Source organism: Rhipicephalus microplus, unplaced genomic scaffold (assembly GCF_043290135.1).
Source record: "Rhipicephalus microplus isolate Deutch F79 unplaced genomic scaffold, USDA_Rmic scaffold_16, whole genome shotgun sequence".
NCBI lineage: Eukaryota > Metazoa > Arthropoda > Arachnida > Ixodida > Ixodidae > Rhipicephalus > Rhipicephalus microplus.
Window position 1 is genome coordinate 12,272,876 of NW_027464589.1, and position 23,494 is coordinate 12,296,369.

The 23,494-nt window shown below is 44.8% G+C and overlaps 1 protein-coding gene across 4 annotated transcripts in view; it reads right to left on the minus strand.

Moving 5' to 3' along the window:
* Positions 1 to 1,466: 1,466 nt before the first annotated feature.
* The window catches only part of LOC142784973 (uncharacterized), a 32,838-nt gene continuing 10,810 nt past the window's right edge, over positions 1,467 to 23,494 (minus strand). For 3 of the 4 annotated variants that reach the window (XR_012888801.1, XR_012888800.1, XR_012888799.1), the window contains one exon: positions 5,098 to 20,141. Coding sequence is in view for 1 of the 4 variants with exons in the window: in XM_075883395.1 (XP_075739510.1) it covers positions 5,051 to 5,089; positions 19,875 to 20,141 (306 nt within the window). In the remaining 3 variants the exon portion in view is untranslated. The other variant, XM_075883395.1, reaches the window with a different exon arrangement.

A 23,494-nucleotide genomic window follows, 5' to 3' on the forward strand; every position in this document is an offset into this window, starting at 1 on the left:
TGACACATCGTTTGCTGCAGCACTCGACAGATAATAACCTACAGGCGCCTCTTTATCGATCAGTTTCAGTTTCAGTTTAAGACAGCTCCAAGAGCTGGGTGCAACTGTCACCACCTAGCGTGTGCAGATCTTGACCAGGTCACCACACAGAACCATAACACACTTCCGCACAATCCGCATCATGAATTACTTTTGAATAGGAAATAGTACTGCAGTGTCGCCAAACAGAATTGTTTCTAAGCGTGCACCACGGCCACACACTCGCAACCAGCCACCAAAAAGTTAGGACTGCGGGAAGAAACGTGGCCGAAAATGGCGGCTATGGCCTCATCATAACTTGTTTTGTTCACTGCAACACGGTGAAGTGGGGGAAGTAGGGTGTCACCTCAGGGTCCCCTTCAATGATGTCATTAGCACGATAGAGTCGAGGGTTTACGCAAACTTCGAAATTCTATTGAAGTACTTTTTCCAGCTATATTCGCTGTTGATACTTTGCAGATAATGTACGAGTGTTCTTGGGAATCGACCCCGCAGGCTATCTCGGCCGCGAAGTTTCGTGCCACTGCCTCTTTGTTGCTAAAGTGGGCAAAAACCAAGCCGGATATCATGCAGTTGGGATAAAGGCCATCGGCTCTAGAAATGCCAGAGGGGAGTTATAGTACAGTTCGAAAAACTTAATAATTTGCGGATCTTGAATGCCCTTTTCAGAAAACGGGCTAACCGTAATTGGATGTGGCGAAGTTTTAATGGCGAAACGTGAAATGAAATAGACTTCACTTTGTGTGCAAACGCTGGCGTTGTACAAGATGTAAAAGTAGTTGGGAAGTTAGGAAGACCATAGAATGATAAGAGTTCGTAGTCACCTCGTTTAAAAAAAAAGCAAAGACAAAAAAAGCCAGGCCTGTCCGGAATGTGCCGCACAGTCACAGCGAAAGCTAGAGAGCGGCCTTTCAAGGCCTTTTCTAAACACTCATTGGTTAATTGCTGCAAGCACCCTTGCTGGATACCCCTTACAGCATAAATAATATAATTTCTGGGCAGTCGACCAGCATTCACTCTGCTATTTAAGTCATTATTCTGAGAAGCGCTGTATCCAATAAATACTTGCAAGGAATTTTGTTCATATTGTTTATGCAGAGGCTGACAACGATGAGGAAGTAAGCCTGAGGTCGGTATGCGTCGCACAGTTAAGGGGTGATTGAAAACAAGCTTTTGTATTGGGTTGGAGCATTGGAAAACCCACTCATTATGCTATTCACATTGTGTGACACTTAGCTTTTGCTGCGATAGCAATCATATGGACACTCTCGGCTGGATTTCGCTGCCGGCATCGGCGTGGGCGTCGCTGTCATGCACCGTATATATATATATATATATATATATATATATATATATATATATATATATATATATATATATATATATATATATATATATATATATATATATATATATATATATATATATATATATACGTATCTATATATATGAGAACTGAAGAAAGAAAGAAGCACAGCATATCCACGGAGGGAATGCTGACAGTGGGGTGAAGCGTCCGTCAACCCGCCGGTGATTCCGTCGATTCGCGCGACCATCGGTGCATCCATTCATGCGTCTGTCCGTCTGTCCGTGCGTCCATTTATGAGTTCGTCCATACGTCAGTTCGTTAGTTCGAGCGCCCATCCATCCATACGTCCGTCTGCTAATCTTTCTGTCCGTCCGTCCATGCGTCCATCAAGTGAACACTCCAAGTACCGCGATCTCCCATCTGCCATCCCCTGTGGCACATACCCGCTCTAGAGTGGGTATGTGCCAGAGGGGATGTGGCAGAGAAAAAGAGTCCGGCACGCGGAATCGAGCGTGAAACCTTTGCATAGTGAATGCAAGGCTTTGACCACTGAGCCACCAAGGAGTTTTTTTATCACCTGATTTTGACAATCAGCATATTACGTCAGCGACATAGTAAAAGCACACAACGTAGATTGCACACGTGGTGACTGTTAATTCAACCAGCGTTGCGCTGGTATCACCGGGTTAAAATTCGGGTAATATCACAAGCGGCTTTACCCTTGAAAGCCGATCTGGTGGTTCTGGTGCAGCTTGGCGAATATCTAGGAACCAATCGACACTTTCGCGCAAATACATTCTCACAGGCCGTGCTTTTTTGTCTAAACGGTGGCCTGCCATTCATGATCTCCACTTGGAGTGGAGCCCCAGCAGCATGATGGCGTCATAAGGTACCCCCATTTTAATTGACAACATTTAGTAACCTAATTTCGTACGGGTCTAGAGGTAAATACTTTTTTATGGCTTGGTGCACGACATCCGAAAAGTAGACCCCCTCCCAACAATGCGGAAATGCACGATCAATAGTTTACGGTAATTTGCAAATAAACAACGTGTTCCTCACGGCGAAAAAATTATTTTCTTTTCATAAATGATTTTACTCGCAGAGTGCCCGAATACAATACAAAGAAGAAACTTTTGGCACTAAGTTGCAGATGTATTTTTTTACTACATTTAGGACATTCCTACCTGAGCCTCCACTGTACAATGACCTGTGAAACTGCACAGGAAATACAATATCACTTAAATCAAAAGAAAGTTCTTTACGTTTGACACTAGAGAGATATTCTCGAAAAAGTAGCGCACATAACAATCTTACACTGGACACTATTTCCTTGAAAAAAACCCTCAACTCCTTCCACCATATAGTCTGTTGACACGGCCAACTCCGGAAGCAGTCGGCGCAGTCCTAATTGTATGTGTGTGCGTAAGAATGGATCTTTCGTGGCGCTCTAAAGAACAAAAACTGATAAACCAACTTACGTAAAAAGAGGTGCCCCAAAGTCAGCCCCCCTTCCTTTACTGGCCGAAACAAGTTGGTACGGCTGCACCGCTTCAACTCAGACGCCCAGACAAATGTGCCGAGTATTGTGTAAAATTTCTGCACATTTGTCCGTGAGCAGTGCAGCACCTTCAGCGCATATCATAGCTTGCTAATAAAAAAAGACGTGGCAAACGGTGGCTCTGGCGAAGATCGATAAGGCAGCACCTTTCCATTTCGCCGCTTTTTCTTATAAGTCTTTCGCCTGCCCTTTGCAGTAATCAGCACTGCCCCTATAACAATCAATTAGGCGTAACGCCTATGTATTTGCCCGGGATTGTTGCCCAAGGCATGTTGGCGAAATGATCTGGCTTCGCTGCCAATGATCCATGCAAAAGCCTGAGGCACTTGGCCCTGTTTACACTGCTCCCCGTAGCGTGGCTAAACTGACACACAATTTCAGCGGCCTGCGTAATACTGGCACAATCTCTGGGGAAAATGGTGATGTCATCTGCATATGCCATTAGCCTAACTTCAACTGCTTGTAACTAGAAAGCAAAGATACTATTGTCGTTGAATATTTTCATACACAGTGTTTCTATGTAAATGCAAAATACGAAAAGGCTCAGGGGGCAACACTGGTGAACCGAACGCTGCACGGTAATAGAAGCTCACAGACTTTTATTTACAATCAACCTTGTTGTGCAGTTCCGGTATGCCAAGGCCACTCCGTAACAAAATAACTAAACCAAAATTACCGTGATTTAAATGGCAAACAGTTTCATGATCAAAACAAACAAAAGCTTTTTCCAGGTCTGCTTGTAAGCTAGCAACGCGTTCATCTAAATAGTCACAACGCTCAAGAAAGCAGTGCACTTTTGGGATATATGTGACAATAGAACAGCCTTTTATGCCACAGATTTGATGAGGCTCAACTATGTCTCGTATTATGGTGTGCAGTTTTTAAGCCAATATCTTCATATAAATTTTGTACTGAACGTTTGTTAAGATTGTTGGTCTATATGCAGATACAGCGCCACTGAGGGATACCTCATTAAATGTTATAACGGCAAGCTACTTATATCTACCACTTACCGCTGTTGGTGGGCATCTCGGGGGAATGGGGGAAATATTGTATTTTCAGCATTATCAACCAGATGGCGCACTGAGCGCGTGGTGGCTTTCATCCCTCCCGCGTCTTTTGCCCGCGGAGAGCAGGGGAGTGGAGAATCTATCAAGTGCCCTTATCTCCCGGTCGAGAGGATCATACGCCTTGGCTGGCGTTGGGCTTGACTGGAACAATTCGGTTGTAGTTACGGTGCACACGAAGGTCACTACAATCGTTGCTCAGCCTGTGTTTGAGAAAAGAGCGCGCTTTTTAGCCACAGTGAAGTATCAACTGAGACCCTTATTCGCGTTCTTCTGTTTAGAGGGCCGTACGTTTGGTGGGTAATTTGTGTGTGAGAAACGTGGGGCAAGTTTCGATCTGCTCACCATTCTGCTCGTGTCCTTCGAATTTGTTCTTATCACGTTTATTGCTTCCCCTTTGCGCCAAAGCTGTGACTGTTTTTTTGCTGCTCTAAAACGCTTCTCATAATGATGCGATTTGTTTCCAGATATCTAGCCAGCCTAAGGCAAAATATGAGAACGAGTCCAGAGCCCAGGCGTGGCCCATTGGTAGAATACTAAGCTGGCACGTAGTGGACCCTGGTTCGAGCCCCGCTGTGTCCATGGTACTAGGCTTTTTTTTGTTATCTCGCTGTAGAGGTTACGAACACCGGCGGCAGCGCCACGCGTTATGCAAGTTTTGATTTCATGACAGCTTTCGCTGTAAAACTTATACGCAAGAAGGCAGTTGATGAACTAGTGGTGAGAGCAAAAGCAGAGGAGTTCGGAGTTTTGCTTCAGATTAGACTCGAGGCACCAGACGAGGTAACTTACGTTAGCGTTGACACAATAAACGATAATCTTACTAGTATTGTAAGCACAATATTCACAGCGTTTGACCTTCATCTTTTTCATCTGCATATAATAATCATCGCGAAAGACGTCGTGTTCGTTCGAAGCGTTGATCAGGCGATTCGGCCTAACAAATGCCGTCGCGACCCGAACACCGCTACTGTCTTACCGAGTGGTGGAGGCTGCTTCGATCCTCAAGTCCTCCCTGACGTCACGTTCTGCTGGAGCTTCGTTCGGGTCGTCGCTTTCTTCCCCCGTCTCCTGTCATGGCTCAGGAACCGCTGCCCGGAAAATCCAGCATCCCTGTCCAACATACCATTCCTGCTTTAATCGTTAACGCCCGGCAGCACTACCCACCCATCTTCTCTCGTCTTCCACGTGACGACGTCGGGGCATGGCTGAAGGCATACGACATGACGAGTGTTTATAGCCAATAAGATTAACCTTAAAATCTGTGTCACGTCGCCTTCTATCTGTCAGATGTCGCAAAAAGGTGGTTTTTTAACCACAGGAGCAGCTTTCCGGATTGCCCTACTTTTGCTCAAGTCCGTATAATTTTGGGGAAACCGAACATTCATTCTGAAGTATCGAAACGGAAGCTTGATAGGCGAGCCCTACAACCCAGGAAGACGTACACTTCGTACTATGAAGACGTCCTTACCATTTGCCACCGCGTGAACTCGGTGATGACACTAGCTGATCGTGTTCGCCACATCATCAAAGGGAAAGACCATGTAACGTTTAACCCTCTGGCTGTTGAAAACCCCACCGCCGTTGAGGACTTCATCACTCCATGTCAACATTTTCATGAACTCCAAGTCATTCGATTGCACCCAGACTACCAAGACGCCAGTGACAGCCGGCTTTCCTCGGATGTGGATTCGCGCACGCCGATTCGCACTCAGATTCGCGAGGAACATCAAGCGCAAGGGTTTTCATGTGCACCCGCCCCTCAGCACCTCCCTCAATCTGCTGGTCTGCGCGACATCATGAAAGAGGAGCTCTCATCCATGGCTTTCGCTTTCCCATCTGACACTTCGACGCCATCAATGCCACCCATGTCGTATGCGCAAGTCACGGCCATGACACCTGCCTTGGTTCAGCACGCACGTCCTGTTCCTGCGCACTTCAAAGTAGCAGCACTTGCACCACACTCGCCTGTACCTGTGCCAGTAACAATGCCTGTCACAGCTCCAGCACTCTACGCCCCCTGGCGCTCACCTCACCCAATATGTTACTATTGTGGCATTTGGGGCCATATTTCACGATTTCGCCGCAAACGCCAGCAGGATGAACGTCATGGCTACAAGTTTTACGAAAGCGATTCGATGGCCTCTCTAAACCAGTACCAGCGTCGGCCTACGACACGTTCCTTCTCTCCCACTTCTCCACCCGACGCGCCTCGCCCCTACTATACCTCATGCCACCGGTCCCTTTCACTTCTGCGACGCTCAACATCTTCTCCGAGACCAGCTGCACCTACCTCTCACTACCACTCGGAAAACTAGGTGGTGCAGTTTAAAACGCAAAGCATTTCTTAGCGAACTGCGGCGACATTGAGCGTATCTATCTATCTATCTATCTATCTATCTATCTATCTATCTATCTATCTATCTATCTATCTATCTATCTATCTATCTATCTATCTATCTATCTATCTATAAATCAATCAATCTATCTATCAATCTATCATTCAATCTATCAACCTATCAATCTATCAATCAATCAATCTATCTATCTATCTATCTATCTATCTAGCCGCCAAGGACTTCTAGTTTTCATGGCCGTTTCAATAATGGTATTGATACCAAACTTGGTATGGCAAAACATGACTCTATGAAGAACATATTTACCATGAAAGTCAATAAATGTTTGTAATGAATGTCATTATTTATATATCATGTACCAGCAGCTCTTGCGGTAGTTTCGTTCACGCGGCATGATGCAAAACTTGTATGGTATGACATGATTGCATTGCCAACACAAGCAACAGACTCTAACATGAAAATCATGACATGCATGTCATGCAACATGGCTTACAGCCACGCTTATGGTGCGCTCGCCGCCATTTCGCTAGCCTCACATATACCAAGTTTGGTATTACGGTACGTAAATAGATTACGAGGGTATGTGGCTGGAGCAAACATGATAAACATGAGATGCGTGTCATGTAGCAACGTGACAACATGCTACGTTCACAATGCGCTCGTGGCCATTTCGCTAGCTTCGAATCTACCAAAATCGGTATTACGTGACGCGAGTGGACGACACAGTTAAATGGAACATGCAAACATGATAATCACGACATGCGTGTCATGTAACAATATGACTACATGCCACACTCATGATGCGGTCACGGCCGTTTCGCAAGCTTCGAACATGCCAAATTCGATATTACGTGACGTCAATGTAGGACGAAGGTATGTGACTGGTGCAAACATGCTAATTATGAGATGCATGTCATGTGGGAACATGACCACATGCCAAAGTCAAGGTGCCAATACTTTCGATGTGACGTGGTGCGCGTGCTCGCTGGCGTTCATTTCGTCGCGTCACGCTGGCGTTGCCACGCCAGGCGCCGGTCCTGGCATATATTCGCAAGCGCGCATCCTTCTGCGTTGTTTTGACGCCTGCGCCTTTCAGCGCTTCCGGCGCCTCTCCGTAACGAAAAGAGGGAGGGGCAGTGTTGTCTCGGGAACGCATCAGCGCGACTTGCAGCATGTCGCATTTTGCGCCAGTTGCTGTTGGGTCGCGCCGACAAATGCTGGTCGCACTGATCACGCCTGGCGCCAGACTATAGAGTGCTCGCATTTCGCTAACGTAGCGTCGCTGTGCCCAGCGTGCGCGCGCATCAACTGTACGTTAGAGTTTATTGGGCCATTCATGATGCGCTCACGGTTGTATTGCTCGCTCCACATATACAAAACTTGGTGTTACGCGAGCTTAATGGATGATGAAAGTATATGACTGGTGCAAATATGATAATCCTGACACGCGTGTCATGTAAGAACAAAACATACCACGCTATCACGCTCATAGCGTGCTCGCAGCTGTTTGGCTAGCTGCACATATACTAAATTTGGTATCATGTGACTTGAACAGATGACGAAGGTAAACGACACAATAAAACATTGTAATCATGATAATGTCACGTGCTTTAAAAGGTCTTCAACTGGGAAGCCATGGACAATGTGGAAGTGATGTAGGGCATCAGTTACCTTTACTTCGTCACGTTGTGCTGATTTTAAAGAGACACATCAACCTTTCTCATTTCTTGTTCGCATATCATCGATCCCCACTGTACGTGAAATCTGCAATTTTTTGAAGAGAAAGCTGCATCACTTTAACAAACACCAAGACCTCCAGAGGGCCCGGCCAATTTGTTGTTAGTGTATGCTGCAGGGGTACCAGTTCAAGCATTGGTGGACATGGGGGCTGCTATTTCTGTAATTTATACTAATTTGCGTTCTCGTTTACATAAGATACCACACCTCATACTGGCACTCTCTTACATAGCGCGAATGACTCAAGGTTACGGCCATCGGCGTAGTGCACCGTTAGATTTTTCATTGATGAAACCCGGCACCATATCCAATTTGCCGTGTGAGATTCGTGTGCTTTTCTGCTTATTTTAGGATGTAACTTTATTTCTGACGCTGCTGCTTTTATCACTTGTTGACAAGGACTCCTATATATGCGTGAGATGGATGATATCTTCCCGAAATCATCACGTAACCGGCTACGAACAGCCAACGACTTCCTTGTGCCACCTAACCACGAGCATGTTATCACTGTTATGTCTGACTTCATTGACCACGGTGACGTCCTAGTCACTCTATCAGCCAGTTGTCTTTCCAGAGGTATTGCACATTCATCGAGTCTTGTCCGCTTTTCCAAAGACACCACCTTTCTCGCTGTGCTGAATATCACCAATGAGCCGATTTTGCTTACCAAGGGCACTGTTGTAGTTTGCAGCATTAACACACAACCTATCTCTGTAGTGGCTTCGGATATCAATATGCTGAAATCACGTCCGATGCCAACAGATGCTCCACCTACTACTGCTCTCGTCAATGCCATCAGCACGGCTCTCACTCCCCCGCAAGCAGACGAACTACAGGCGTTGTTGTCCTAGCATAAATCTTCTTTCGACGTACATTCCATACCTTTTAGCTAGACTTCTGTGGTAGCTCATCGCATACACACTGACGAAACTTCTATTGTCTGTCGTCGACCATACCGTGTCTCTCCCAGTCAACGCGAGATCATCGACAAAAAAGTTGCTGATATGCTGCGGCAAATTATCATCCGCCCCTCCTCAAGCCCTTGGTCGTCACCTGTCGTTCTCGTGCGATAAAAAAGACGGCTCGGTGCGTTTCTGCGTTGACTACCACGCATTGAACAAAGTAACCAGAAAAGATGTTAATCCTCTGCCTCGCATTGATCATGGCTTAGGTTCCATACAAGTAGTGGAATGTTTTTCGAGTCTTGACCTGCGCTCTGGTTATTGGCAAATTCTAATGCACGAGGATGACAAGGAAAAAATCCTTTGCCACACCCGACGGATTTAACGAATATAACGTCATGCCTTTCTGCCTCTGCAATGCGCCAGCAATGTTTGAACGACTGATAGACATTGTATTGTGGGGCCCTAAGTGGAAAACATGGTGAACTTCGTCATATTTTCTTCAACACTCGAACAGCACTTGCAGCGCCTAGATGAAGTTCTGACATGTGCTCGCAGCTGATGGTCTTCATCTCAACACCAAAAAGTGCCACACTGAAAGCACAAGTAATTAATTAATCGAACATATCGTCAGCAAAGATGGCATCCGGCCTGATTTCGACAAGATTACCACCGTTTTTCGATTTCCGGTGCCTCAACGCGCCAAAATGCTCCGAAGATTTTTTGACCTTGCGTCGTACTTCCGGTGCTGTATACGAGACTTCACCACTATTGCTGCAGCACTTCATCAACTGCTTTCTTCGAGAACGTCATAGGTATGGTCGGACGATTACCAAATGGCTTTTCACAAATTGAAAGGTGCCCTCCCGTCTGAGCCAGGGCTTCATCATTTGATAATGCCACACCAACTCTCCTCCATACTGATGCAGGTGGACACAGACTCGACACTGTAATTTTGCAACGAACAGAGCGTTATAGCGAACGTGTGATTGCATATTGTCATACGCCTCACTTACTCTGGCGAGCGTTTGCGAGTAACCTAGATGACCAGATGTGGGCTCGTCATGACACGCGGAGAGGACTTCGTCCCGCATGTCTTCTGGAATGACGAGGAGGTAAATGCGACTCGTAGAACGGGCGTTTTTTTTATACAGGACATTATCTCGGAGGCAGAAAGAAGTCACGACGCGAGATAGATAGCGAGGTATAACGGCGCTATGACCCTCCAGATAGTCGATGAGCGGTCGAATCTCTTCATCTTCTTGCTGGCGTCTGCTCAAGTCAGATGAGCTAAGGGCGCTCAGGAAACCGTCATCGTCCTCTTCTTCTTGATTGACTAAAGGTATGGGTGCACGCGAAAGCGTATCAGCGTCTTCATGCTTCCGTCCAAACTTATATACGATGGTCACATCAAATTCCTGTAGACGCAAGCTCCATCGGGCCAGTCGTCCAGAGGGATCACGTATGTTTACCAACCAGCAGAGGGCATGGTGGTCCGTCACCACTTTAAATGGACGACCATTGATGTACGGGCGAAACTTGGTGATCGCCCACACTACTGCGAGACACTCATTCTCCGTGGTCATGTAATTCACCTCGGTACGGGACAGTGAGCGGCTGGCATAGGCTATGACTCATTCTTTGCCGCGTTGATGCTGGACGAGCACGGCGCGGAGGCCCAGGTTACTGGCTTCATTGTGCACCTCTGTGTCAGCATCATCGTCACAAGGCACAAGAACAGGGGCTGACTACATCCGCTGTCGTAGCTCGGCAAAAGCAGCCTGTTGCTCGGTAGCCCATACAAACGGTGCGTCGACGCGTGTAAGGCGAGTCAAGGGTTCCGCTATCTTTGAAAACTCTCTAATAAATCGTCGATAGTAGGCACACAAGCCCAGAAAGCGCCGAACAGTCTTTTTTTGTCTGTAGGATGCGGAAACGCGGCTACAGCGGCAAGTTTTTCGGGGTCGGGTCGGACTCTTTTCGCGTGGACTACATGTCCAAGGAATTTGAACTCTTCATAACCAAAGTGACACTTCTGCGGTTTGAGTGTAACATCTGCTGATTGAATAGCATGTAGCACACTCCTGAGGCGGTGAAGATATTGCTGGAAGGTTTCAGAAAAAACGACATCACCAAGGTACACGAGACAAGTTTGCCACTTGAGACCAGTAAGCACAGTGTCCATCATTCGTTGGAAGGTTTCGGGCGCTGAGCCCAAACCAAAAGAGGAGAAATTGCGGGCGCAGCGTAATCTGTCTAACGAGTCTTCGATGCGTGGTAGCGGGTACATGTCCTTTTTAGTCACGCTTTTCAGCTTCCAATAATCGACGCAAAAACGTTGCTTTTCGTCTTTCTTCTTGACTAGGACGACCGGAGAGGACCACGCACTGTTGGAAGGCTGGATGATGCCGTTGTCAAGCATTTCTCGAACTTGCGTACGAATGGCTTCTCGTTCCTTCGCTGACACGCGGTAAGGCTGTTGGTGTACTGGGCGGTCGTCGTCGTAAGTGATGATTCTGTGTCTAGTGATCGAAGCCTGACGTACCATAGAGGAAGCAGCGAAGCATGACTTGAATTCAAGCAAGAGTTTTTGCAGTGCTGTCTGGTTTTCTGGTGTGAGGTTAGAATTATAATGATATTGATAAAATACGTATCGGCGGTATCCACTGCGTCCGACGAGAAGCTGATGGGAACGGTTCCTAATTCATCTGCAAACGCTAACGAAGTACCACGGAAAAGGTGTCGGTGTTCGTTGCTGAAACTTGTAACGAGGAGTTGAGATCGGCCATCACGTAGCTGTATGATACTCCTAGCCACACAAACACCTTGAGTCAGCAGGTGTTCAAAATTACTTGCTGCAATCGCTTCACCATTTCGCAATCCACAGCCTGTGACGTCGACTATAACACTGGCTCTTGGGGGAAGCGTTATACTTTCAGTAGAAACACGAAGAACGTCGGTACGTTGTTGGTCGTCCTGCTTGTCGATTACTCGGTCGGCTGAAAAGGTGATGTGATTCTCTTGAAGATCAATGAGAGCTTCATACTCCTGCAGGAAGTCAACACCAAGAATAACGTCGCGTGAACATTCACGGAGCACAAGAAAACTTGCTACAAAAGTATAACCACAGACCCGAACTCTACTCGTGCAGGTTCCAAGCGGAGAGATGATGTGGCCACCAGCCGTTTGAATCACGGAGCCATGCCAGGGCGTGATTACCTTCTTTAGAAGTCTGGTCATTTTCCCGCTTAGTATCGAATAGTCAGCCCCGGTATCAACTAAAACACCTGCTGCATAGCCGTCCATCAGCACCGGTATATCCAGATAAAGCCGCACATATCACTCAGTTGAATCTACACCCTTTACTGTTAGCGTCTATCAGAGGTCTTCAGCACGTCGACTGCCAGTGACATCGCCTCCAAGGGTCGCTCGCGCTAGTTTTCCCGGCGGGGACTGGGGGACCATGCGCCAGCATGGCGCTGTGGCGAAGATGAAAAGCGCCTCGGCGATGGTGAGCGCGACTGCCGTCCAAAAGGCGGTGGCATGCGCTGTTGAGCCAGGTAGTCCTCAATGTCCTGGGGTCGCTGGCCATACGGAGGAGGCGCTGAATATACTGAAAAGCTGCGTAGCCCGAGGCACCGGTATGGACACTGGCGTTACAAATGGTCCGCTTCACCGCAGTGGAAGCACAGAAGTCGGCGATCAGGAGTGCGCCAAACATCAGATTTCCGAGGCGAAGCGCGTCTGTCGTCAAGGTAGTGTGCTGGTTGTTCCACAAGATGCACAGGGCTGGCGTAAACAAGGGGTGGGGGCGTGCGTGTGTTCTCGTAGTACCATAGAAGCTGCGCCGTCTGAAGTGAAAACGTAGGAGGCGCCTGAACAAACAGCGGGGAAGAGGAAGCTGGGCGCTTCAAGGCTTCCGCATAGGTCGCATGGTGGTAGTCAGCCGGGGCGGGTGTGGTGTTATTCAGACTCACAGGGTCACAAAGGGCATGATGCAGCTCGTCCTTGACGATGCTTTCAATGGAACTCACCGTAGGTAGTGATGGTGTGGCAGCCTTTTGCAGCTCCTCGCGTAGTATAGAGTGGATAAGGTCGCGCAGACACTCGGTGTTGCTCCCAATAGTCGCGAGAACTTGGGCAGTGGACGTGTTCACTTGCCGCTCATACAGGGTGGATCGATGCAGAAGCATCTTTTACATCGTGACGGCTTCGGACAAAACCTCGGCGACCATGTTCGGAGGGCACCGTACAAGGCCAGCGAAAAGCTGCTCCTTAACTCTCCGCATCAGGTGACGCAACTTCTTGTCTTCTGTCATACTCGGATCAGCCCGTCGGAACAGGCACGTCATATCTTCCACATAGGTCATGACAGTTTCATTTGGCATCTGGATGTGGGCCTGGATCGCTCACTCCACTCTTTCGTGGCGATCAGCACTTCTGTAAGTATCCAACAGCCAGCGGCATAATTCGGGCCGCGATGTCATCTGTTCCTCGTGATTCATGTACCAGGTGCGTGCTCCATCCTCCAAATAGAAGTACACACGCCGTATTTTGGCCGCGTCGTTCCAGTCGTTCAAAGCAGCCACGCGCTCGAAGTCGACCAACCAGTCCTCGACGTCTTCGAGCTCGGTGCCATGAAACGGTGTCGGAACCTGTGGACTTTCGAGGGTGTACCGAGTCACCGGGCGGTTTTCCGTACCTTTTAAAGTGGTTTGAACGGACGTGCTCATCATACTGGTGTGAACTGTAGGGTCAGCTTCAAGTGGCAATCCCCTGATCCTGCGGCTTGTCCGATGTACGGGAGTGTTGACTCGCACTGGGCTTGTGGCGTCGCTTCAAGGAGGGATCTGAAACATCCATGAGGGGCTACCCAAAACCTCCACCAATTGTCACGTCGCTCCAGGGGGTGTCGAGAAGGTTTAATGACGTCTGAGCAACAGGGCTCTAACCAAGCGTGTCGGTTGAGCTTGCTTGCTTGCTTGCTTGTTCCTTTCTTTTGTGGCTCTCACCCACTAAGGGGGATTGATCAAGAAGCCAGTGGTTAATGCAGGTCAATACCTATAGATTTTCTAGACTAGGGGAAAATGATTACTGTGTTTTGACTGTGAAATTATTTTTGCGCAATGTAAAAAAAGGAAAAAAGTGGGGGGAGAGAAATAAAAGAATTTGTTGAATATCTGAAGTGGGATTGTTATATGAAATTCTCCTGAAAGTTGAATTATTGCAGTGTATCAGCTAAATAATAAGTGGTAGTGTGGCTAGTAAGATTCGAGAGCTGATCGCTGACTCAGCAAGGTAATCTTCTTGTGTTATATATGAATTTGCAGAAAGCCCCGCAGATGTTCCTGTCGCTGTGTCCTGATGAAGTGGCCCCAAAAGACAAAATATTGGGAGTATTAAGTGATATTCTTAGTTTTTTGAATAATATTTCGAAGCAGTTTTTTTATTTTTGAAGCGGTGACATGTGATAACAAAATGGTCGATATTTTCAGGTTCGTTACAGCTTGAGCACAGAGGGGATGGCACCAGACCGGACCTGTTTAAGTAGAAATTAAGAGGTGGTACACGGCAACGTAATTTTGTTGTCAAGTCTTCCAATTTACGCGTGGGACACCATTTATTATTCCATGTGAAGTGCAGGCACGAGAAATCTGAATTCGGTATAATGATTTTTGATGACTCTTCAAGAAGGGAAAGTTTTCTAAACCTCGCTGCTGTTACATAAGCTGTAGGAGGCATGATTGGCACAATCGGAAGATCAAGAGATGTTCGCGCAAGTGTGTCAGCCATCTAGTTTATGAATATACTACGATGGCCTGGCAGCCATATCATTCGCACTAGACGAATGTTTGCTGGGATTAATGATTTAAAAGTTTCTAGTACTGCTAATGTCGACGACGATGATAAGAATGAACACACGGAATACGAGTCAGACACTATCACAGCTGTCAAATGAGTCGCAGGAAGTTTACGAATAGCTAGTATAGCGGTCATTAATTCCGCTTCAAATATTGGTGTATAATCTGGGAGGCGTAATGAAAATGACCAGAATAATGAGAGAGAAAAAATACCCACACCTGCCTTCTCGCCACTCATAGATGCATTCATTGCAGTTACTATATTAGTACCTAATTGAGACAGGTGTTGTTCTAATAAACTAATCAAATATTTAGACGGCAAGTGTTTAGCGTTCATGGGGAAGATATCGTCAAATTTTATTTGCACTTGGCTGATTGGTTTGACAGATGGTGTGATCTCGAATATATTAACATTTAAAGCATCTAGAAGTGTTTGAACAAATAGCACTTGGGGCTTATATACATAGGACCAATGCTCATTGAAAAAGACACCAGGCTCGGCAAAGAATACAAACTGTCGCCTTCTTAAAGTGGAGTCAGAAAATTTTAAATAGGTTTTCATTGTTAAAATACGAAATCTGCAAGCAAGGGTGGGTATCCGAGCTTCTTGATATAAAACATTGTTAGCTGTGAATTTTGGCACACCTAAACAACTACGTAGAGCTTCCCGCTTTAAGAGAATGAGGTGGTTTATTTTGTATGCTGGTCCACCAGAGAATAGTACACATCCGAATTCAAGAATCGGACGAACGTACATGCGATAAATCATGATCAGCGTATCTCTGCGAAGACCGGAACGGAGGCGGCCAAGCCTACCTATCATTCCAACAGCGCGTGTAGCCTTAATTTAATATATTCAATGTGGTCACGCCAGCTCAGTTTTTGATCGTGCAGTACACCCAGATATTTAATACAATTAACCTGGGGTATTGTTTCCTGATGGTAGTGAAGAAAAATAGTAACTGGTGCGTCCAATAGAAAAACTATTATAGCACTTTTAGTTACGTTCAGGTTCATATGAATTTTCTGAAACCAGGTTTCCAATGTTGCCAAATAACACTGTAAAGTCGAATGTAGTAAATAAATATCGTTGTCAGATGCAAAGAACGCGATATCATCTGCATATACATATATTTGTACCTTATCACTCTGTGGTATTGAACTTAACGAAATGTTAAATAGCACAGGCGATAGAACAGAGCCTTGAGGAACACCTCTCGTTTGGCTACACTTCGGCGTGGAAACACCTCGTTCGCAGCAATAAAATTTTCTGGCTTTTAAAAATTCGTATATCCAATTTGTTATGTACTGCGGGAACGTAAGCTCTTTTAGGACATTGATAAGAATAGGATGTTCAACACTGTCTTATGCCTTGGCTAAGTCAAGGGTTACTAGGGTCGCATATGGTCGTCTGTGTCGAGCAAGCTTTATACGAGCCTCTAAATCAAGATGCGCCCACCATATAGAGTAACCTGGTCTAACCTGGTAAAGGAAAAACATTTGAAGGCCGTGCATTCCATTCGCTATTGGTTCTCGGAAAGAAGGAATGTTTGAAAAGGTTAGTACGTGCAAAGTAAGGTGTGAGATCATGATTGTGAGCATACCTGGTTTTCCTGGAAGAAGAGGGAGAGATGTATTTACTGGGATCGATATTAAACTGATGATTACGAAGCAGGATAAGAAACTTGAGTCTGGCGATAGTTCTACGCTGTTTCAAGAGCGGAATGTTGTTAGTAGCCATAAGTGATGAAGGTGAATGAAGATTGTGATAGGCATTGTAGATGAATCTTACCGCTCTCCTCTGGACCATTTCAAGTTTATGAACATCCTTTTTAAAATACGGGTCCCAGGCTACGCATGCGTACTCTAAAACGAGGTCGAATAAATGTATTATATGCAGGAAGTTTGATCTGAGTTGGCGCGTTTTTTAGTTTGTGTCTAAGAAACCCTATATTTCTAGAGGCGGAGGAACAAGCATCGTCAATGTGGTTACTCCACGACAGTCAATTGGTAATATTGACTCCCAAGTATTTAAAATTGCTCACTTCGATCAACGGATTATTATTTAAGATGTAGCATGATGCAAAAGGGGTAATTTTATGTGAGATACGCGTATAGACCGATTTACTAATGTTTAACTCCATCGACCAGGTGTGGCACCAATCGGAGAGATAATTTAGGTTGTTCTGCAAGCACTCTTGGTCCCTTTAGCTTTTATTTGGCTTGTAAAGAGTGCAGTCATCTGCAAAAAGCTTTAGGCTTATGGCGGAGGTGTAAACTGATGAAACGATGTCATTGATAAAGATGAGAAACAAGGCAGGGCCAAGGACACTGCCTTGTGGAACTCCCGAGGTTACAGGTAGAACCCCAGAGCAGCAGCCCTCGACCTGGACAAACTGTTTGTGGCTGGTAAGGTAGGAGCGAATCCAATTAATTACAGTAATGGGTAGGCCAATGTTTACACGTTTGGTGAGTAATTTACTATTGCAAACACAGTCGAAAGCTTTTCTAAAATCTAAGAAGATGGCGTCTGTTTGGTCGCCCTTATCAAGTGCCATTGTGAAGTCGTGAATTGTGGTGACAAGTTGAGTGGTAGTCGAGAGGCCTTTCCTAAAACCATGCTGGAAAGGAGTCAAAATACTGTATTCTTCAAGAAATGACATTATGTAATGTGTGATGATATGCTCAAGAAGTTTACAAGGACCGGAAGTTAATGATATTGACCTGGTAGTTTTCAACATTTAGGCGATCACCTTTTTTAATTACGGGAATAACACGTGCCGTTCGCCAATCATCGGGAAGAATTGAATTATGAAACGAGAGACGAAAAGTATGGGTGAAGTGATGCGCGATAGGTTCGGCGTTAACGTTGCAAAAATGCATTAGGTATGCCGTCGGGACCATCGGAAGATTTAGTCTTAACATTCAGTAACAGTGAAAGGACACCTTCGACAGTTATGAAATCAGCACATATAGTAGACAGAGAAATAATGTTTGTGTCAGCATGATCTCCCTGAGTGAATACTGAGTGAAAATACTGATTGAATTGGTTTGCGATTTTGACTGGATCGTTAACAATACAGCCATTTACTGATATCTCGGTCGGTGTTTTGTGCGCATCGCTCAAGTACCGCCAGAATCTATCCGGGTTAGTTTTCAAAAAATTAGGAAGCGAGTGTTTGAAGCATCTTGCCTTAGCTTCGCTTAGCCGAGTTGCAAGCTGGACCTTCAAAGAGATAAGTCTGCAGGGTATTTTTTTTCTTTTATCTGGCTCGTTTTAGCTTGCGGTGCAAATGTATGATATCTCTAGTAATCCATGGGTTATTTCGGTTTTCCCTAAGCCGTTTGCTTGGCACAAACTTATCAGTGCAGTAATGTATCGCAGTTTTTATTTCGTTCCAGGCGATCGGCACATCATCAGCAAGATTATCACATAAGAACCACCGATAATTCAAAATGGCCTGGCCATCCGCCTTCGAGTAATCCTTAATGACATGTCTGGTCTCTCGTCGGTGTGCTCTGTTTTCACCAATACCGAAGGATAAAAATACTGCTTTATGGTCGGAAATGTCATCTTCAATAGAGACCGTGTACTTGCATACATCAGAATTTAAAAAGACTAGGTCGAGTGTAGAACGGGTGTTTCCAGCCTCTCTGGTGCACTAATTAACAATCTGCACAAGATCGCACATCAAGGCAATGTCAGCGAGAGGGCTTAACGTCGTTACATCAGATACAGAGCATGGAAAGCGCCAGTCAACATTGGGCAAGTTAAAATCACCTGCTAGAATCAGACGATCATTTTTAAACGCGCACATGTGGTCATATAGTCTAGACAGATATTTGTGTGTTGAAGAGGGTGGTCTGTAGATGGCACATACGGTGAAGTAATGGCCCCAGCAGCTTACCTTAAGGAACAAACTTTCGTGCTCATGAATTTGTTGAAGGGGCCGAGCACTAATACAATCTTTGAGAACTATTGCTACACCACCACCTCTTGTTGGCCGATCACGTCTGAAGATTTGATATCTCGGAGGAATTAGTACTGAATCATTTATACCTTCGTGCAGCCAGATTTCTGTGATTATTGTAATGTGAGAGTCGTAGTTGAGTAGAAGATACTCGAGCTTGTCAACTTTATTTGACAGGCTTTGCGCGTTTACGTTAAGCACTCGCAAACTTTTAGACACACACTGTCGAGCGGGTCAATCAGAACCTGTAGCTTGCGGATTAAGGGCTACACGCACATTTTTGGCTTCATCCCAGCCAAAATGATTGCCATCATTTTTGATCTTGTCGTGAATAAGAGTAACCCGTTTCCTGCTGTCGCGTTCAGCTTTTGCACTTTCCCAAAGCAGGTGACGCTTGCGCAGCGTGCACTGGCTATAATAATTTTGTACATAAATATTGGAGCCCTTCAATTCATTTGAATTCTTTCTTCTTGTTTCTCCTGATAATCTTGAAAGTCAGCTATGACAGGCCTACGACTACCTTGGCGGCCAAGACGGTGAATGCGGGCCATGGATTTGCACTTCACTCCCAATGTATTCTCGAATATATCGGTTACAACAGCAGTTCGAAGACAGGTGTCATTTTCATTTGTGTTTTCGAGAACACCATGAATGATAAGGTTTTCCCGACGGCTTCGCTCTTCGAGATCAGTTAACTTGGAGCTTTGCCATGACAGCACAGTTTTAAAGGAAGCTGCAGTGGATTCAAGAGCTGCCCCTTCTGATGATTTATCTTTAAATTCCTGTAGTTTGGCTTCAATTGCTCGAAATCGCAAGTCCATGTTGCACATTATTTGTTCGTTCATCGATTTTAATAGCAGTATTTCAGCCTTCATATCTGCTTGGCCCTGAAGAATACTGTGTAATTAATCAGCGTTCGTGGGTCCCGGGTTTGTCTCAACGTCACCACAGAGTAACATTTTGCATGCACAATAGCACTCATATGCAATACTTAAACAGATGCTTGGGCACGGCACAACTACTAACATGACTTCATCACTAGTTTTTATGTTGGAAGCAGAGTAGCTAACCTGTACAACGAAGAACTTCGTGGTCAGCAACATGGTCACTGTCGTCTCGCCGTGCCCACTGTCGAAGAAATGCTTCAGTGGATGCTTTATAGCCTCGGTCACTGATGTCACGGACATGCGCAACTGTCCCTGCGTCAGAGCGTCCATACAGAAGGTCAGTATCGGCGTCCGCACATGCAGATCTGCCACGGAAAGGTAGATGATGTCAACCGGCGGCACGCACGTGTCATTCGTGCTCGGTAATCCTGTGACCGTCAGCAGCGAAACCTGTACAACGAAGAAGAACTTCGTGGTCAGCAACATGGTCGCTGTCGTCTCGCCGTGCCCACTCAAATCAACACTGTTGATACTTCAATGCTAGATTACCTCATCTTATTATTTCAACTGTGCAGCTTTACTTTTTTGTGCTTGAAACTGGTTCTAGAAGTTTGTTTGCTTTGTTTCTAGATATGTATAGCTAAGCATCCTATTTAGTATGACTTGTTTTTCAGTAGCTTTGTGTGTTCTAACTTGCTGTATAACTTGTTCGCTTTTTTCGCTATGCTCCCTTTTTGTGCCCCTCCTTCTTGGTCTACGGACAGCAGTATGTAATAAATAAATAAATATAAATTTAAAAAATCTAATCTGGCCGCACTGAGTATCGCATTATCTGTTATGAACTTTGTAACTCTAATGTAAAGTATTCTTTCTATTAACTTAATTACGTGTGATGTTAAAGCGATTGGCCTAATGTTATCTATCTGCATTCCTAGTCCCTGTTTTTAAGAAGCGGTATTATTTTTGCAAGTCTCCAGTCGGGAGGTATCCAACTATTTTCAAGTGAATAGTTGACAACGTTAAAGAGGTCTTCAGGAGAGATGTCGAATAATATTTTTAACATTTCTGAATTGACGCCATCTGGTCCAGGACCTGTGTTTGGCAGAATACGAACAACGTGCGCAAGTTCATTCCTACTCACTTCAATAAAATCATTTCCGAATGACGGTTTTGCACACTTCATTTTTATTTGTGATGTAAATCTCTTCTCCAATCCTATTGCAATTTCAGTTAATGTATCTTCCAACTCAGTTAGAGAAAAAATAACTGAGTCAATATTTACGTCTGCTGTATTAGCTTTACGATTACGCAGAAATCTGAATAGAGCTTTTATTTATTTTTTTATTTAAAAATACCTTACAGGCTCTATTACGGCGCGTAGAGTAAGGGGGGTACATAGGAAAGAATGCTAGTGGGTGATACTTCTGTCACAATACAAAGCAACTACAAAGCAAAGCAACTACAGAGCAACTAATAACTAATAAAATACAAAGCAAGTCATAACATTGGAACTAATAACAGTGGTTGCACAAATGACAAAGAGGGGCTTCAAGCAACAACAAGAATTTCCCAGCCGCAAAAAAGCACAAAGAACAAAAACAGAATTCAAGGAGGTTATACAATGCTATTGAGATAGATGTATCATTAATTGCTCGCGAAAGTTTTCATGGTTAGTTAAATTGACAATGACGTCGGATAGGTCATTCCAGAGTGCTGTGGCACGAGGCAAAGCCGATGAATTGAATAATTTTGTTTTTCCAAAGATGCGTGTGATGCTTCGCTGATTGTGAAGTCGTTTAGACATGCGCAATGGTGCCGTTAGTGGAAAGGGTGGTGGCCTGGACGCGTGGATATATTTATGAAGCAAAGACAGGAGGGCAACTGTGCGCCGTATGTCTAGATGCTGTAATGAAAGGTCATGTTTTATTTGTGTGACGCTCGAGGGGTGACTGTAAATACGTGAAATGAACCGTGCCGCCCTGTTTTGCACAGCTTCTAGCTGGTTAATGAGATAGGCTTGGAAGGGGGAACATATGGGTTATGCAAATTCCAGCGGTGGGTGAACAAAGGTTAAGTAAGCTTGTTTGCGTACGTTATTTGGCGCGTTTCGTAGGTTTCGACGTAAGTATCCCATCGTTCTTGATGCGTTTGCAGATATGTAGGTTACATGTGCTGCCCAAATAAGATTAGAAGTGAAATGAATGCCGAGGTACTTATACGAAGACGACCGTGACACGTTGGAATTATTTATGGAGTAATCAAATTCAACAGTTAATTTTTTTCGACTAAATGATATTAGATTACATTTTGATAAATTTAAAGTCATTTGCCATGCACCACACCAGTTGTTAATGAGATTAAGGTCTTTTTAGAGAGCAAGGTGGTCATCGGTACTAGTTATAGAACGGTATAGAATGCAATCGTTAGCAAAAAGCCGTATTGACGAAGAAATATTAGTTGGAAGATCAATAATGTAAATTAGAAAAAGTAGTGGCCCCAAGACGCTACCCTGAGGCACTCCGGAGGTGACATCGGAAATTGGAGAGGAAGAGGTATTAACCAGAGTGAACTGCTTTCGAAAAGACAAAAAGTTACGGATCCACGATAAGGTTAGCGAATCTAAACGAAGTTCTGTTAATTTTGAAATCAGACGGGAATGAGGTACGCGGTTTAATGCTTTAGAAAAATCTAGGAAAATGCACTCAGTTTGTAAATTATTATCCATATTGAAGTAAATATCAGTGGTAAATTCCAGTAATTGGGTGTCGCAAGAAAAACCTCGCCTAAATCCATGCTGATTCTCAAAAAAGAAGTTATTGGTTTCCAAATGACAATAAATGTGCGAAGAAATGACATGCTCAAGCATCTTGCAGCAAATGCATGTTAGTAATATGGGGCGATAATTTTCTGGTGAGTATCTATTGCCACTTTTAAATAAGGGAACTACTTTACCTATTTTCCAATCAGCCGGCAGTTGTCCTGTTGATAAAGATTGCGTGAAGATGTGGTACAGGATTTTACTTGAGCATAATGACGTGTTTTTGAGCACCTTAGAATTAATGTTGTCAATGTCTGAAGAAGTTGATAATTTAAGTTTTCCAATAAGATTCGCAATCCCTTCAGTGCTGACGGCAATAGGTTCCATGAATGTATAATCAAACTCGGGAACTTCTGGCACTCTGGAATGATCTTCACACGTGAACACAGATGAAAAAAATGAGTTCAACACTGAAGCGCTGTCTACATCTGATAGAGGCATATGGTTAGCATCTTGTATACTGACAGATGTGGTAGCATTGTGAGGGGAAATTACTTGCCAGAATTTTTTCGGATTAGTATTTAGCATGGAAGGCAAATCGTGTGTAAAATATTTATATTTTGCTTTGCTTACAAGAGAGCAGTACTCTTTCAAAGAACCCTTGTACTTTTCCCAATCTGAAGGGCTCGAAGTGCGTTTTGCAATTTCGTAGAGCCGCTTCTTCCTTGATTTATGAGACTTAAGCGTTTTGTTAAACCAGGGATTTTTATTGTCATTAGAGATACAAATTAGGGTAATATATTTATCAACCAAAGTAATGATTTTGTTTTTGAAGAGAATCCAGTTTTCGTTGACTGATCGGTACGGGAAATATGGAAGAAAAACCTGATTGTAAAAAGCTTCCAATTCGTCATTCATACCCTCGTAAATACCTCTGTTATAGTCCCGAATTTTTTTAACAGTGCTATGTAATACGTGGGTTTGGAGGCTAAGTGTTATTTGAAGTAGCTTATGGTCACTGAAACCGTCTACGTGCAGAATAGAA